Source organism: Fringilla coelebs (assembly GCF_963513975.1).
Source record: "Fringilla coelebs genome assembly, chromosome: 4".
In the NCBI taxonomy this organism is placed as follows: Eukaryota; Metazoa; Chordata; class Aves; order Passeriformes; family Fringillidae; genus Fringilla; species Fringilla coelebs.
In genome coordinates this window covers 8,501,484-8,515,426 of record NC_140032.1, presented here as the reverse complement: position 1 = coordinate 8,515,426, position 13,943 = coordinate 8,501,484, and the positions used below count along the sequence as shown (strand labels likewise).

The 13,943-nt window shown below is 51.7% G+C and overlaps 1 protein-coding gene across 1 annotated transcript; it reads left to right on the top strand.

The window, feature by feature from the left end:
- Positions 1 to 61: 61 nt before the first annotated feature.
- Positions 62 to 13,074, top strand: LOC311153198 (uncharacterized protein). Its single transcript, XM_084204830.1, has 9 exons — positions 62 to 194; positions 3,054 to 3,560; positions 4,783 to 4,918; positions 6,715 to 6,803; positions 8,450 to 8,513; positions 8,881 to 8,969; positions 10,097 to 10,209; positions 10,658 to 10,814; positions 12,864 to 13,074. The coding sequence occupies exons 1-9, from the start codon at positions 140 to 142 to the stop codon at positions 13,007 to 13,009; spliced, it is 1,356 nt and encodes a 451-aa protein (XP_084060956.1). The 5' UTR covers positions 62 to 139; the 3' UTR covers positions 13,010 to 13,074.
- The last annotated feature ends 869 nt before the right edge of the window (positions 13,075 to 13,943 follow it).

Genomic DNA, 13,943 nt, shown 5'->3' with positions numbered 1-13,943 from the left:
GGAGAGCTTGACTTGACGGAGCCACATGATCAGTCAGGTGACAAAATTGGGCACCAAAGCGGAGGAGAATGAGCGGCTGGGTGAGGGCAGGAGCTGCTGATCTCCTCTCTGGACAGGCTGTGTCACTGCTCAGGGAAACATGAGCGCCTGGCTCTGTCCTCTGCTGTGGAGCTTCACCATGGTGGGCTTAACAGGTAAGGCCTCTCAGCTCAGGGGTTATCTTGTGACAGCACAGAGCGGGGTGAAGCCACAGCGGGACCGTGGGAGCCCTGGGCTTCACCCTGGGGTGGGGCTGGGGAAGGAGGGAGTGTTGAACACAGGCAGTGGTGGGAGCGGGATGCTTGCGGTAAGTACAAAAAGTTGCTTTTGTTTGAAGAAAAGGAAAAAAGGAGAAATGGAGCTGTATTGCTCTGCAGAGTGAGGGTTTGCAGAGGAACCCTAAGGAACAGGGGGCCTGTTGGTAGGTTGGGAAAGATCAGCTCTCTGTCCTTCCCTGACTTCCTCAAGGCTCATTGGTACCAAGGTGTCACATACGAAATAACACATCCTTCAGGTTCCCCTGCAGGTACTTCAGGTGATTCACACTGCTCCTTAAAAAAAACAGCACCAAAAAAACCTCCAAAAAAGGCTCTAGAAAGCAAAAGCGCTGTTCCATGACAGTGTAAGTGCAGGAGAGGAAATGCTTTGTCTGATGAAGCTGAGGTTGTTTGAGTACTGGTTTTTCACTCCTGTGACTGACCATAACTGGTAAAATACACAAACACTTTACTACTGCTCAAAACTATTTTTTTCTGCTTTCTGACTTCTTTTTTTCTCCAGAAGTGTTTAAATTATTAAGTACTGGCTACCAAAGGTTATTGATGGCTACTGAAGTTTTGGGGACAACTTTACTACTTTTGGTAATGTGTTGTGGAAAACTACTTTCCATTTTAAAAAATTCCTCTGAAGAGCACCACCATTAAATCCAACCATCCAATGAAACATTCAACTAAAAAACCCCAACAACAACAAAATTCATCCAGCTCTGGGCAGTCCAAGTGGTTGAAACCTGTGCAGTGTCTCTGGCTGGCAGAGTTGAGCTGTTGGGGTCAGGAGGGAGCTGTGGGAGATCAGACTTTGATCTCAGAGGTGCTTCTGAAAGGTTTTCCCTGGGAATTTGACATTGCCCTTACCTTACTGCTAGTGCTTACCTTAGGATTAGTGTAATGGATCTCAGGACTGACTCAGTTTGTTGCCAGAGGTGAGGAAAAAGCAAGCAGACTGGCTTCAACCCCTCAGGCAGGGGAGTCAAACAAGGGGAATTGTTATTCTTGGTCCTGGGTGGAGGCTTGGCCACAGCAGCAGTGTCCTGTGTGGGCACTGTGGAGCTGCTCTCCCTGCCTTGGACCAAAGCTGGCCCCTCTGTCCCTTGGATTTGAGCCTGGGGCAAAGCAGAGTGTTACAAAATGATCATTGTTAGATTTGGTGTCTCTGTTTTGGGGCCACAGCAAGAAAATGAGTTATAGTTCAGTTGGTGCTGAGCATTATTGGCACAGTGCTAATAATGCCAAGGTTGTGGGTTTGATCCACATATTCTCTTTAAGAGATGGAGTCCACAATCCTCTGGGTCCCCTCCAACTCAGGCTGTTCTGTAAATTCTTTAAAACCTGAGCAGTGGCCCAGATGGCTGGGTGCTCAGCTGCTTTACTCAGTAGTTACACCCAGATGGATTGTGGCACAAAGCAGGCAGCCAGCAACAGGAGGGAGCACTCCCAGCAAACTGTCTCCATGTGACCACAACCTTATAAAGACTCTTTTATCCACTGTCCTGGTGCAGAACTTTAACTGGAGCTGCCATCAGCTTGGTCTCATGTTGGTGTTTGTACCATGGTAGTGCTGAGCACTGGTGCCCACAGTGCCTGGCCTTGCATGGTGGGTACAAAATTAAGAGAGAAATTAAGGGCTGGGGCAAAGCCTGCAGGGGTGTGGGTCTGACACCTGACAGCTTCTGCTGTCACCCCTCTTGTCCCCCTGCCCGTGTCCTTCCTCACCTACATCCCACTCTCAGGTGTCAGCTGCACTCTTTGGCCTCCTGCAAAACCACAAACCAATTTCTTAGGAGCCCTTGTGTTCTCTGTGCCACTGGCATGGATTGGCAAGGGGGTTTAGCAGGTGTGTGCTGCTGGAGAGAGCATTTACACCCCTCAGCAGCAGCTCCAGTTGCCTACTGGTGCTGTATTAGGTTGGGTGTTTGCAGTAAATATTGAGGAAATCCCTGCCCTGAGTTCCTGAACCCAGCTGGTGGCACAGCTGCTGGGGCAGGAGCTGCCTGTTTTGGTTTTGCTTTTCTTCCTTTGCTTAGTACCACACTGCTAAATTAACAATAACCTGCTGCTTTCCATGCTCAGTTCCTCGGGTCTCTCCTCTGTTAGAAACTGGAGGACTTTACCCATGCTGTGCCAGGGGATGTCTTCCATCAGCAGATGATGTTCCAGTCTACCCTGTACCACAGCAAAACAACCTGAGCTGCAGCAATACCTCCTTTCCCTACAGATTTCAGCAATCCTCACTCTGATGAGGGATTTCAGAATTAAAGCAAGTCTTGGCCCTCAGGCTCCCTTCTGGTTACCACCAGAACAGCTTAAAAGAGCCCTGAGCCCATGTCTTTTCTTGGCTGATCTGTTTAAGGGAGGTGGGATAAAGCAGTCTGCTACTTGACAAGCATCTTAAATCAGCTTGTCATGAGATGTCAGGGTAAACAGTCTCAAGGAACTCACACAACTGGCTGTTTCAGGCAATTCTCACACCCATGAGTCAGACCTCCCAGACATTAGCATTTGCTTATTTGTGGCCTCGTGGACCCACTCATTTATTTCCTTGGTAAGTCCCTCATGTGCCAGACATGCTCAGATGCTGCCTCAGATCCTTGCTCTGTAGTGGAACACAGCAGAGGGGAGTTTCTGGACATCAAACAAGGACACATGGTTTAAACAGTTGAAAAAGACCTAAATGAGAAGCCAGTATTAAAGGGAAAACTATAATTCAACCACTAATTATGTTTTTTCTTCTCTTAGGTATTGCTTTAAGCCAGACAACCAGCACTGAGGTCCCAGTTGCATCCACCCCAGCACCTCCCAGTACAACCAGCACTGGGGTTCCCATCACATCCACCCCAGCACCTCCCAGTACAACCAGCACTGGGGTTCCCATCTCATCCACCCCAGCACCTCCCAGTGCAGCCTCTGCTCCCCCAGCTGCTCCTGCCACCCTCTCAGCTGGACTGACAGCAGCCACTGCAAGCCCTGCTGCATCCCCACCTGCTGCTCCAAGCACAGACCCCCCTGCCCAGACTCTGCCCTCCACCACGGGCACTGTCCCCCCCTCTGGCAGCAGGGCCACCTCTCAGACTCCAGCGCTGACGGCCACATCCAGCAGTGCCCCGGCGTCCCCTCCAGGAGTGACCCCATCCCCTGCGCTCCCACCGTCAGCTCTGCCCCCCAGCACCCCCCAGCCCTCCAACTGCAGCAGGGAGAATGTGACAGCCTGTGTCCCCTGCCCCCCAGGGACAGTCCCCAGCCCAGGTAAGGGTCCCTGCTCCCCACTGCTGCGTTAGAGGAACAGGGATCTGTCAGGGCTCTTGTTCTTGTGTTGGAAGCTTGGACAGGCAGCAGGAGAGGGACTTCATTAATTTCACCCTCCTGAAATCCAAGGCTTGGTCTTTCGTGCCCTTGTGCTGTGTTTTGGTCTTTCTGAGGCTTCCCCATGGGGTGACAAAGTGGTTGGGCTGTGGCACAGAGTGTGACACCAGTCCAGTCTGATTTATTGGCAGAACATCATTCTGGGCTCCAGGGCCAAATACAAGGCCAATTTCCAGCTGTCTCGAGTGTTTGAAAGAGAATCTCTGCTGCAGAGACAGCCTTTTTCCATGGCCTTGAGGAAACACTTGATCAACCTCTGTTGTGGCCAGCAGTGCATAATATAACCTTCCCCAGAAGTTATTTGTTGTAACATCGTTGGGTTCTGATTTCAAACACCACCACCCCAACCCACAAAAAAAGAATCTCAAAAAAAGAAAAGAATTCTCCAAAATGCAAACCATGGGGATTTTTGATTTTTTGGTGTTTTTTGTTTTGTTTGTTTGTGGTTTTTTTTGTTGTTTTGTTCTGGTTTGGTTTTTTGTTTTGGTTTTTTGGGGTTTTTTTTGTTTTTTTGGTGGTTTTTTTTTTGCTTATTCCCTACACTTCAGGGCACTTTTTAAAAGAAGCTCTGATGCTTTAGGGTGAACCTGCAGAGGACTGGAGTTATCTCCCACCTCCCTTTTATGCAGGATCTTCTTGGTCAGGGCCTTCTCCTCTTGCCTGTGTTGGTGGTGCAGCTGCAGTAAATCCACCCCATTCCTCTGTGGCTGGGATTGATTTTGTGGAGCAGAGAGGGGTAGAACTTGCCTGCTGGGAATGCCATGGCACCTGTGCTCAAAAAAAACCTCTTGCTGCTTAAGGCAGATCCTCGACTCTGGGGCTTTACTCACCAGGCCAGCTTCCTATAAGCTTAAATTATCAGTAATCTAAAGAAATATTAATTACTGGAGATCCACACTGATAGCCTTGACTCCTTAGATCATCTTGTGGCTGTTCTGCACCTTGCCTAACAGCAGAATTAGCATGAACATTGCAGTTTCTACCCTCTGTGGGTGCAGAACTGCATCCCAGAGCTCCTGCCTTTGTGGCAGCGCCCCGTCCTGGCAGGCACAGGGGTCCCACTCGGTCCTTGCCATCCTGACCCTGCCCTTTCTGTCCCACGTAGGCGCCCTGAGCTGCTCGTGCTGCGCGCGGGGCGCGTGTGCCCAGCCCGGTGCCTGCAGCCCCTGTGCCCCGGGGCAGCACCAGCCCCAGGGGGGGCAGAGCTCCTGCCTGCCCTGCCCACGGGGCTCCTACAGCAGGTGAGTGACCGAGGGAGATGGATGGCAGAGCACAAACTCTCCCCAGCTGGGAAAATCTCCTCCTGTGGGCTGCAGGAAAGGTCCTGCCAGGGTTGTTTCTCAGAGGCTGAATTCTGCTCACCAGGAAAGCTTGGTGGGATCTGCTCGTGCTGAGGCTGCCCCGCTGTGGGCTTCCCTTTTTTACCCCCGTGCCTTTTGTCTGCACTGAGGTGTGTGTTGTCTCACACTTGGGTTCATCTCCTCAGCTTTTCTCTGGGACATGTCTGACAAGCCAGCTCCATCTCCCTGCTTGGCCCAATTGCTTTCTCAATCCCTGTTTTCTTGCCCCCAAGGCATCTCAGGACATGTGAGTTGCTGGCATTTAAAGCAGTGTCCTCAGCTGACAGAGTGGAGAAGCTGTCAGGGCAGGAGCCCAGTCTTGCAGTCCCACCAGGCTGCCTGGTCCAGGGATGCTGCACAGGTGTCCCCTGGCTGTGGGGACACGGGCATGTGCTGCTCTCTCCACTCCTGTTGGATTTTCTCTGGCTGTATCCACATCTGCGAGCAGTCAGCAGTGTGGCAAGGGCAGGAGGGGTGCAAGAGCCTCCCAGGACAGTGTCCATTGCAGAGCAGCTCCATTTGGATCAGTCCTGGGCTGCAGGGAGGGTGACCTGACTGTGCAGCTCGTCTGCAGCAGCCCCTGAGTGTGAGGTGCCAGCAGGATGTTCCTCTGTGCCCCCTCTGTGAGGACCTGCCTTAAAGATGCACCCCCAAAGTGCTTTAAAAGGCAGCCAGGAGCAGTGTGCAGGGCACACAGAGCTGCTGCCCTTGGGATGGGGACCAGAGAGGGCCAGGCAGCAGTGCTGGGCTGGGGTGTGCCAGAGCAGGGACCAGAAGGGGGATCTGGAGGGACCTGGGGGTGCCTGGCCATCCCCTGGTGGCTGCCTGGGCCCCAGGGCTTCCATGGGACATTTAACATTTCTGTGGTGTTTGCAGAGTTTGGCCTCCCTGCAGCTTTGAGAGGCTCTGGCTGGCCCAGGCTCTGCCTTGGTTTGTTTTTTGGTTTTTGAGGTTTTTTGTTTGTTTGGTTGGGGTTTTTTTGGGTTTTTTTTTTTGTTGTTTTTTTTCTGCAAAGCTCATGCAGCCCTGCAGTTTCTGAGGGAATTAAAGAGCCTGTCCTTGTTTTCCTCCAAAGCATCTCTGATCAAATTCAAATTATCAAATTCCTCTGATAAGGAGCTGAGGGGGATTGGGCTCTGTTAGTGATGGATGTAAAAGCTTCCTCTTTCCCTGCCTTAGCCTCACTCACTTGCTCCCCTCCTCCTGACAGACTGCCTCCCTTTCCCCACTGTCCCTGCTCTTTGAGGGGCTCTCTCAGGTCACTGCCTGTGCTTTAGCTCCTTTTTTCAGCTCCTGATTCCCAGCAATGGAGCAGCTCCTTTTGAAATCCCTGATGGATGCTGAGCAGCAAACACCTTCCCTATCCCATTTAAGGAATGGATTTAAGGGTCTGACTAAAGCTGAGGGTTTTCAGCCTAACCACAGCATATTTTTCAAGACCTTCAATCCAGATGGTCCCTTTGCATATTGCCCACAGGCACAGGGCATCTCTAATGTTAATAATACTGAAAAATTCAGCTTTTTATGGATCTTTAACATTCAGGTGAGTTCAAATCAATGTTTTCCTGCCTGAACTCCTTTTTCATAATTGCTTTATTTCTAGAATAGTCAGTGTCATGTTCTGCTCTGTCTTCTTCAAGTGGATGGAGGCTTGGGTGACCTAAAATTGTGTTCCTCTCTGCCCCCTTCCCTCCCAGCTTCCCAAGGAGCACTGTGTGTCTTCCCTGCCCACCAGGACATTTTGCTAATGAGTCTGGGGCTGCAGCCTGCAGAGCCTGTGAGCGAGGTAGGCTTTGGTCTGTGCTCAACCCAAATGCATTTTCATCACATGATGCTTTTTCCCAGGGGCAGATGCAATTACCAGGTAACTTAAAAGCACTGAGAGGTAAACAGGCTAAAAATAGCCCAGCAGATCTCTTCTTCCCTATTCTGTTGTTATTAAAATGAGAAGAGCAGATCTCTGCCATGCTCATTTTTGCAACAAGTTAATGCTAACTCTGCAATGAAAGTCAGGAAAAAAGTTTTATGAAATTCAGTTTTAGCACAAGGGGGGAGCATTGTCAGGAAACAAAATATTCTCTATTTCTGATAGCAAAACTGAGTCTAAACCATCTTTGTTTTCATTTAGGCAATCTTCTGCAATCTGAATATTAAGTGTAATACTCTCCTTATTTTCCACACATCTAAACTGGGGTTTTAAAGAGGAGCAGCTCTGCACCTGGTGCAGAGTGTTTGCAGAGGGGGTAACAGCATGTGCAGAACAGAGCAGCACCTGGTGTGCCAAACCCCAATTAACACATGTGAACAATTAACAGCAGCTCCTCTGCCCCCAGAATGGGTCCTGCTGGAACATGCACAACTGTTCCTTTGGAAATCCACCCTCTGAGCTGCTGGGCTGTGCCTAAACCTTGGCTGCCACTCGCTGAGTTGGGGAGGAACAAAACCTGAGTGGTGACAGCGATGGGTCTGTCCCTCCCCTTGCTCAGCAGATCTAAACACCGTGTGAGGCAGCAGGGGGGTCTGTGGGCTTGGCCCCTAAATCCTGCAAGTGTCAATGTAAAAAGTTCCCTTTTCCTTGCAGGGAGAGGGGAGGTGGGTTTGCTTTCATCCTGCTGTGCCACAGCTTCTGCTGCCTGGTGCAAACCCAGGTTTGAGCAGCTCTTAACCCACACCATGTCCAGCTCCCCTCTGAACCCAAACTCTGTCCATGTCACCACGCTGTGCACCATCAGGCACCTCCAAACCCACCTGAATTCCCAAGTGCTGCTCTCTCAGCTTTCCTGGTGGTGTGGTGGGACTCTCAAGTCGGGTCCTGCTGGTCCCTGGGCACTCTGGGGCACTTCACTCCTTTTTGTGCTCTGGGCAGGGTCTGTGCATGTCCTCCTGCCCATCCTGGTCCTCGTGGTGCAGGGAGGGAGGCTCTGCACCATCCTGCCTGGTGGGCCTTGTGTCCTTCCTTTTGCAGGGAAGAAGAAGATGCACCCCAGACTTCCTGGAGTGGGGGGAGGCCTGGAAGGGCTGGGGTGACCAGAGAGTTTCCTCCTGGCCAGAGACCTGCTCCAGCTGAATAACTTGGGAGTTGGGCAGGAACCACCCGTTCCAGCTTCATTCCAGTTCAGCTGTGGTGCTGGGGAGGGTGATGGGTTTCTCTGGCTCCTTGGTGTGGTTTTGAGTGATGTGAGATGTGAGATTCACCAGGGAAATCTGCCAGAGCCCTCCATGCATCCCTCAGCATGGCAGAGGGCAGCAGGGAACCTGCATTGCTCTTTCAGAGCTTCTGACCAATATAACCCCAAATGCCCTGGAATGCCACCTGAAGCCTCTTGAGGGGAGTTGTTTGGTTGTTTGTGGAATGGACGTGAGCACACTGACAGCAGTGTGGGGCAGAGATGTGGAGGCAGCATCCTGGAGCCTTCCCCTTCTCTTTTTCAGGCTATTTTAGCTCCAAGCAAAATGCAGCTTTTTGTCTGCCTTGCCAGCCGGGATCTTTTTGCAAGTAAGGAGCTCCTGGGGTGCAGGGGCTCACAGGGACAGGGAGGGGGATCCTTTTAGCCACTGAGCTGGAACCAGCAGTGCAGTGCCCAAAGACAGGTCACCTGCCATTCCAGCTGTAGGATGGGGCTTGGAGCAACCTGGCCAAGTGTCCCTGAGCATGGCATGGGGGTTGGAGTGAGACCATCCTTGAGGTCCCTCCCAACCCAGACCGTTCTGTGGTTCTGTGTGAGAACCTGCCCTGGAGACAGACACCCACAGCACAGCAAAGGTGGATCCTGGAGCCCCCAGGTTGTAGGAGCTGGCTTTGGTGGGCTGGGCTGCTCTGGGAGTGCTGATCCTGCAGCGTGTCCTGCTCCTCTCCCTGCCAGCACCAGCGGCTGCTCGGGCTGCCTGCCCTGCCCCGGGGGACAGGAGGCTCCTCGGGAGGCGGCGGAGGGCTGCGAGTCCTGCCCGGCAGGTAAGGGGGAGCCTGTGCCCGGGGGGGGCTGTGACAAAAGTGGGGCTGTGCCCAAAGTGGGGCTGTGCCCAAAGTGGGGCTGTGCCCAAGGAAAGGCTGTGCCCAGGAAAGGCTGTGCCCAAGGTGGGGCTGTGCCCTCTGGGAGCACAGCTCCAGCTCTGACTCATTCCAGACCCATCTCAGCTGACCCTGCAGGTGCCCTGCTGGCAGAGCTGAGCCCTGGCATGAGGGACAGTGCCGGGGGGTTTGTCTGGCTGCTGGTGGAGGCTGTGCTGTGCCAGGCTGGTTAATGAATGCCTTGGAGCTGTGCTGGTCCCTGGCATGCCAGGGAGCCCAAATCCTCAGCTGGGTATCAGCTCCAGCAAAGAGCATCTCTGCCCGTGCTGGTGGCTGTGCTGAGGAAAGCCCAGCCTTGCTGTCAGAGATGGATTTTCTGCAGGGGCAGCCCGGGGCACAGGGAGGGGATGTGAGGGACTTGGCCAAGCTCCCTCCTGTGCTGTCTGAAATGCCCCAGGCTGCCTCAGCTGAGCCAGCAGGGCTGGGCAGGGCTGGGCAGGGCTGGGCAGGGCGCTCAGCCACCCCCATGGCAGGGGCCAGCCTCCAGTCTGGACACAGCCCCAGGGGGGTCTCACAGCCCAGCTGGATTTTAAACATTGCAGGAGAGCATTTTACCACTGTGAGACTTGGAACTTCTGTGACCTGTCTCTCCCACAAAGCTTGGGAAACTGAGCTGTGCTTTGAAGTCTGCTCAGCAAGTTTCAAACAGCTGGAAAAGGTGTTTGAATCCAGAATTGGAGAGGATGAAACGCTGCTGACCTCCAGCTCCCATCTTCCCCTACATTAAAGCCAGAACTCACTGCTAAGCCCCTCTCCCACGTACTCCTGCTCACACTCCTCTGTTTGCCAAGGTCTGACCCCAAATATTCTTTAGTCCCTCTGTCCCTGTTTGTTCTGTTCTGACCCTTTGCCACCGAACCAGGACCAAAGTCCAGGCTCAGCTTTTGTTATGCACAGAAGCACTTAATGCTCTTTCTCCCCGTGGCTTTGAAAGCTGATTCATCCATATGCAACTGCAAAGGTCCTGGGGTTTAGTCTCAACCTTAATATTGTGCTTCTTTGCTGTTTAGGTACGTTCAGAGGTGCCAGTGACAGCAGATGCAAGGCCTGCAGCACAGGAGAGTACCAGCTACAGCGGGGCAAGGAGAGCTGTGAGCTGTGCCCAGAGAACCACTACTGCCCTGTGAGTCCCCAGCAGCTGGGGACAGCCTGTGCTGGCCAGAGCTGTCCCACCACCAGCTAAATACACCTCAATTCACACTTTCCTTTTGCTTGTAATCTGAGCTTCCTTTCTCTTAAACATAGGCAGGGCTCTGATGCAGGGAGATGATTGAAAGGATGACTCCAGGAGTGTGGCTTTGTGCCTGGAGCTGCCTGCTCTGCCTGGGACACGAGGGGATGGTGTGTGCATTAATGAGGGGGTTTGAGGTACAGACTTGCTGTGTAACAACACTTTCTGCTCTTCCCCACACTCCAACACTGCAGGGGCAGACAGGGCTGAATTTGATGATGGCACACTCATTCCTTCATTTATTTCCCCCCCCCCACCACCAATGATAAAATGTCACCTCCCTTTGCCCTGGTTGCCTCCTGCAGTTTGCTGGTGCTGAGTTGTTTCTTCTCTTGGGCAGAGCCCAGATGTGAAGCCAGTGAAGTGCCCTCCTGATGCCTTCTGCCCCCGGGGCAGCGTGGAGCCCACCTACTGCATGGAGCTGTTCCTGTACAAGGCAGGGGACTCCTGCCAGCTCACCCCTGCCACGGTCATTGTCCTGGCCACCTTCTCAGCAGGTCAGTCTGGGTCCCCTCTGTGCCCTGGTGAAAGCCCTCTGCAGCTGGGTTAAACCAAGCCCTCTCTGGGTGGTGTGTTCTGTGTTTCTGGACAGCAGGATTTCTAATCCAAGTCCTTCTGGCTGCTCTCAGTGCCACTCCTGTCCCTTGCTCTGAGGGAAGGTGGCACAGTGCTGAACGCTTGTTGTTTGTCCTTGGGAAGCAGGGATGTGTGTGGACCCTCAAGCAGGGATTCCTTAGCTGCACCAAAGTAGGAAAAAGGACAATTTCCTTTTGGTATGAGACTGTTTCCTGAAAGCATTCCTGCCTTCAGTTGTGCCACAGCATCCAGCAGCATGGGGAGCTGCTGGCTCACACAGTGCTGGTTGCCTTGATGCCAAATGCTCTTGTATCCAAGAGTCAGGACCTGCTGAGTGTGGGGAGCATCCCTCCAGATGCCACCTGCTGTGAATTAGCTCACTAGGGCAAGCTAATGAGTGGATGAGCTTTTCAACTGGGAAGCTGCATCATGAATAATCATTGCAAAAGAATAAATATGCATTTTTAGTCTTAGGAAAGGGGAAAATTGAGTTCTCTCCTTTTTAATCAAAGTTGGGGGGAGGTTTAGTCAGAGAGTTATGATGAAAATGAGCAACTGTTAATGCTGTGGATTGCAAGAAGGGCAGATGAGGAAGCTGAGAGGAGAGATGAAGAGATGCCCAGAGAGATGAAGAGAATCCCTAAGTGCCCTTACCCTACCAGAGATGAAAATTTTGTGTCAAGAGAGCCAAGTCATAGAGATGAGTAAGCCATCAGAGGATAAAGAATATCCAACAAGCCTATTTCACAGTTTCTGTGTTTCAAGTGTATTTTATGTCCTTCCTGAAGTACCATTCTCCACTTGGCTGGCTGTTGTTAAAAGGAGAGAGAGGAGAGATTAAATGCATGTGTTACAAGACACAGAGCAAAGCTGCTTCTCCAAGAGGAAAGCAGTGTTCTCATCACACTTGTCTCTGGGCAGTGAGGAGGGGACAAGGACAGCAGGGTCTGCAGGAGCTCCAGCAGCACCCTCTGAGGGCTGTGTCCACGGGGCTGGAATGCCTGGGGGGAGCAGACGAGGGTTGTGGCTTGGAGCTGTGGCTTGGAGCCCTGAGAAAGGTCCTCCACTGACCCCTCATGCCAGGCTGCTGTCCAAAAATCTGCCAGAGCAGATGCCATCTGAAGCGAGAGTTAATTTGAAAAAGTAGATTAAACTGAGGTATATGAAAAGACTGCCCAGAGAGGGACAATGGCCCATTAACCAGCATTTGTGATAAACAAGTCTGAGGGTCAGGGAACAGCATTCCTGCCTCTCCCGGAGCTTGCAGCACAGAGGGGGAAAGGAAGCAGCCCACGCAGGAACCCGCGAGTTTTTCACGGCTGGTCTCACAGATCAAGTGTTTACCATGAGGCTGTCTGCTCACACAACTGAAACTTGGGTGTATTTGTCTGGCCATATTGCATCACAGAGACAGATTTGTGCTCTTCTGTTCAGATCAGTTTTCTCTGATGATGCTTCTGCCAGAAACAAACGAACAGAATGTCGCACCACTTGAGATTTGCCAATTACTTCCATGTCTATGCCCAATCCAAAAGTAATTTTTCCTGACAGCCCTGATCGCAGTCTAGACTCAGAGTTAATCTAGGTTAGTTACTTCTTGTGCTTCAGTGTGAGTGCTGCACAGAGCAAACTAATTTCTCAACAAGATCTTTTTGGTGGGGTCTGCAGTGAATAAGATGCCAAGTGGAAAACAGTTCCAGAGAGTAAATGGGAGTAGGAAGGCAAATTACTGAATTATTTCCTTAAAACTTGTCGTTATGCAGAGTTAAGCTGAACTGCTGAAGCTGAGTGTTATTAGTGCTAGTGGAACCTTTTTTCCGCCCTCTTTTTGGAGAGGGACAGAGTATACAGGAGAAAAAAACCCCTTTCTTTTACCAGAAGAGAATACCTGAGTTGAGAACCCTTGGAGCAAACATCACCTGACACGTTACCTTCCCCTCTGTGAATAACCACCATTCCTTTCTTTCCAGGTGGAATCCTTGTTGTGCTTCTGATAATCCTGAGGAGGTGGCAAGGGCACAGCAGGAGCTCCCTGAAGTCGCCGTTGCTGCCCCGGGGCTCAGGACGCTCCTACGGGGGCACGGAGCACACAGAGCCAGTCTATGCTGGCTGGTAGCTCTGGCCAGGGCAGCAGCCTCTCCTTCCCCTGGGGCAGCACAAATGTGGCTCTGGGAAAGGTGTTCAACCATGAGCAACCTTATTTCTGTACAGCTAAAATCAGTGCTGGGGAATAAAACTCAAGTTTTTGAGTTGTGGCTACTTGTGCAAATCAAGCCAGCTCCCTGCTCCGCTGCACTGGGCTGATGGGAAAAGTCTTCCCTTCCAATTCCTGGCTTCTTTCACAAGTAAATACTTTTCTCCTTTCTTCAGGGGGAAAAAGCCCTCCAAAAAGCAATCAATCCTATCTGCTTCTCCATTTTAATAGTCAGCTCAACAGAATGAGGAGTGACTGCTCCAGTTACTGAGGTCCCTTTGATACAACACTCATTTCCACCCAAGCAAAAACTAACATGAATATACCTCCTTTTAATAATATGCAATTTTTAATTTTGTTCCCCAATTTTAAAGTTTTAACATTAGCACAAGTCAAGGGAAGGGATCCTAAAGCTCTCCCCTTCCTTTCAGCTGTGGGCAAACATGTGCAACTAAAGATTTGGTTGATTCCTGGACAAATGTCCCTTTTGTTTCCTGCTGCCAGGTGCTGCTTCAGAGTGGAGCTACAAAGGAGCAGCACGGTAGAGGCACAGGAGATGCCTTGCCCCTTTCTGTAAGCTGAGCAGAGGGGCTGTAGGGCACCCACTGCCCAAATGCCTGGGCAAAGTTCTGTCCCTGTCCTGGACACTGCATCCCCCACCCAGGAGAGCAGCAGAGTGGTTTGTACCTGTTTGCTGCGGCCCAAGCCCTCTTCTGTGCACCCAGCCCAGTTTAGCCATCTGGCTAAACAAATGTGATCTGTATTTTCCAGAGATGATTCCTGTGTGTGGCTGGTTGACTCTCATTGTTTGCTCTGTGTCCCCTGTTATGTTTTCTCTTAGCCAGCATCCCAGGCA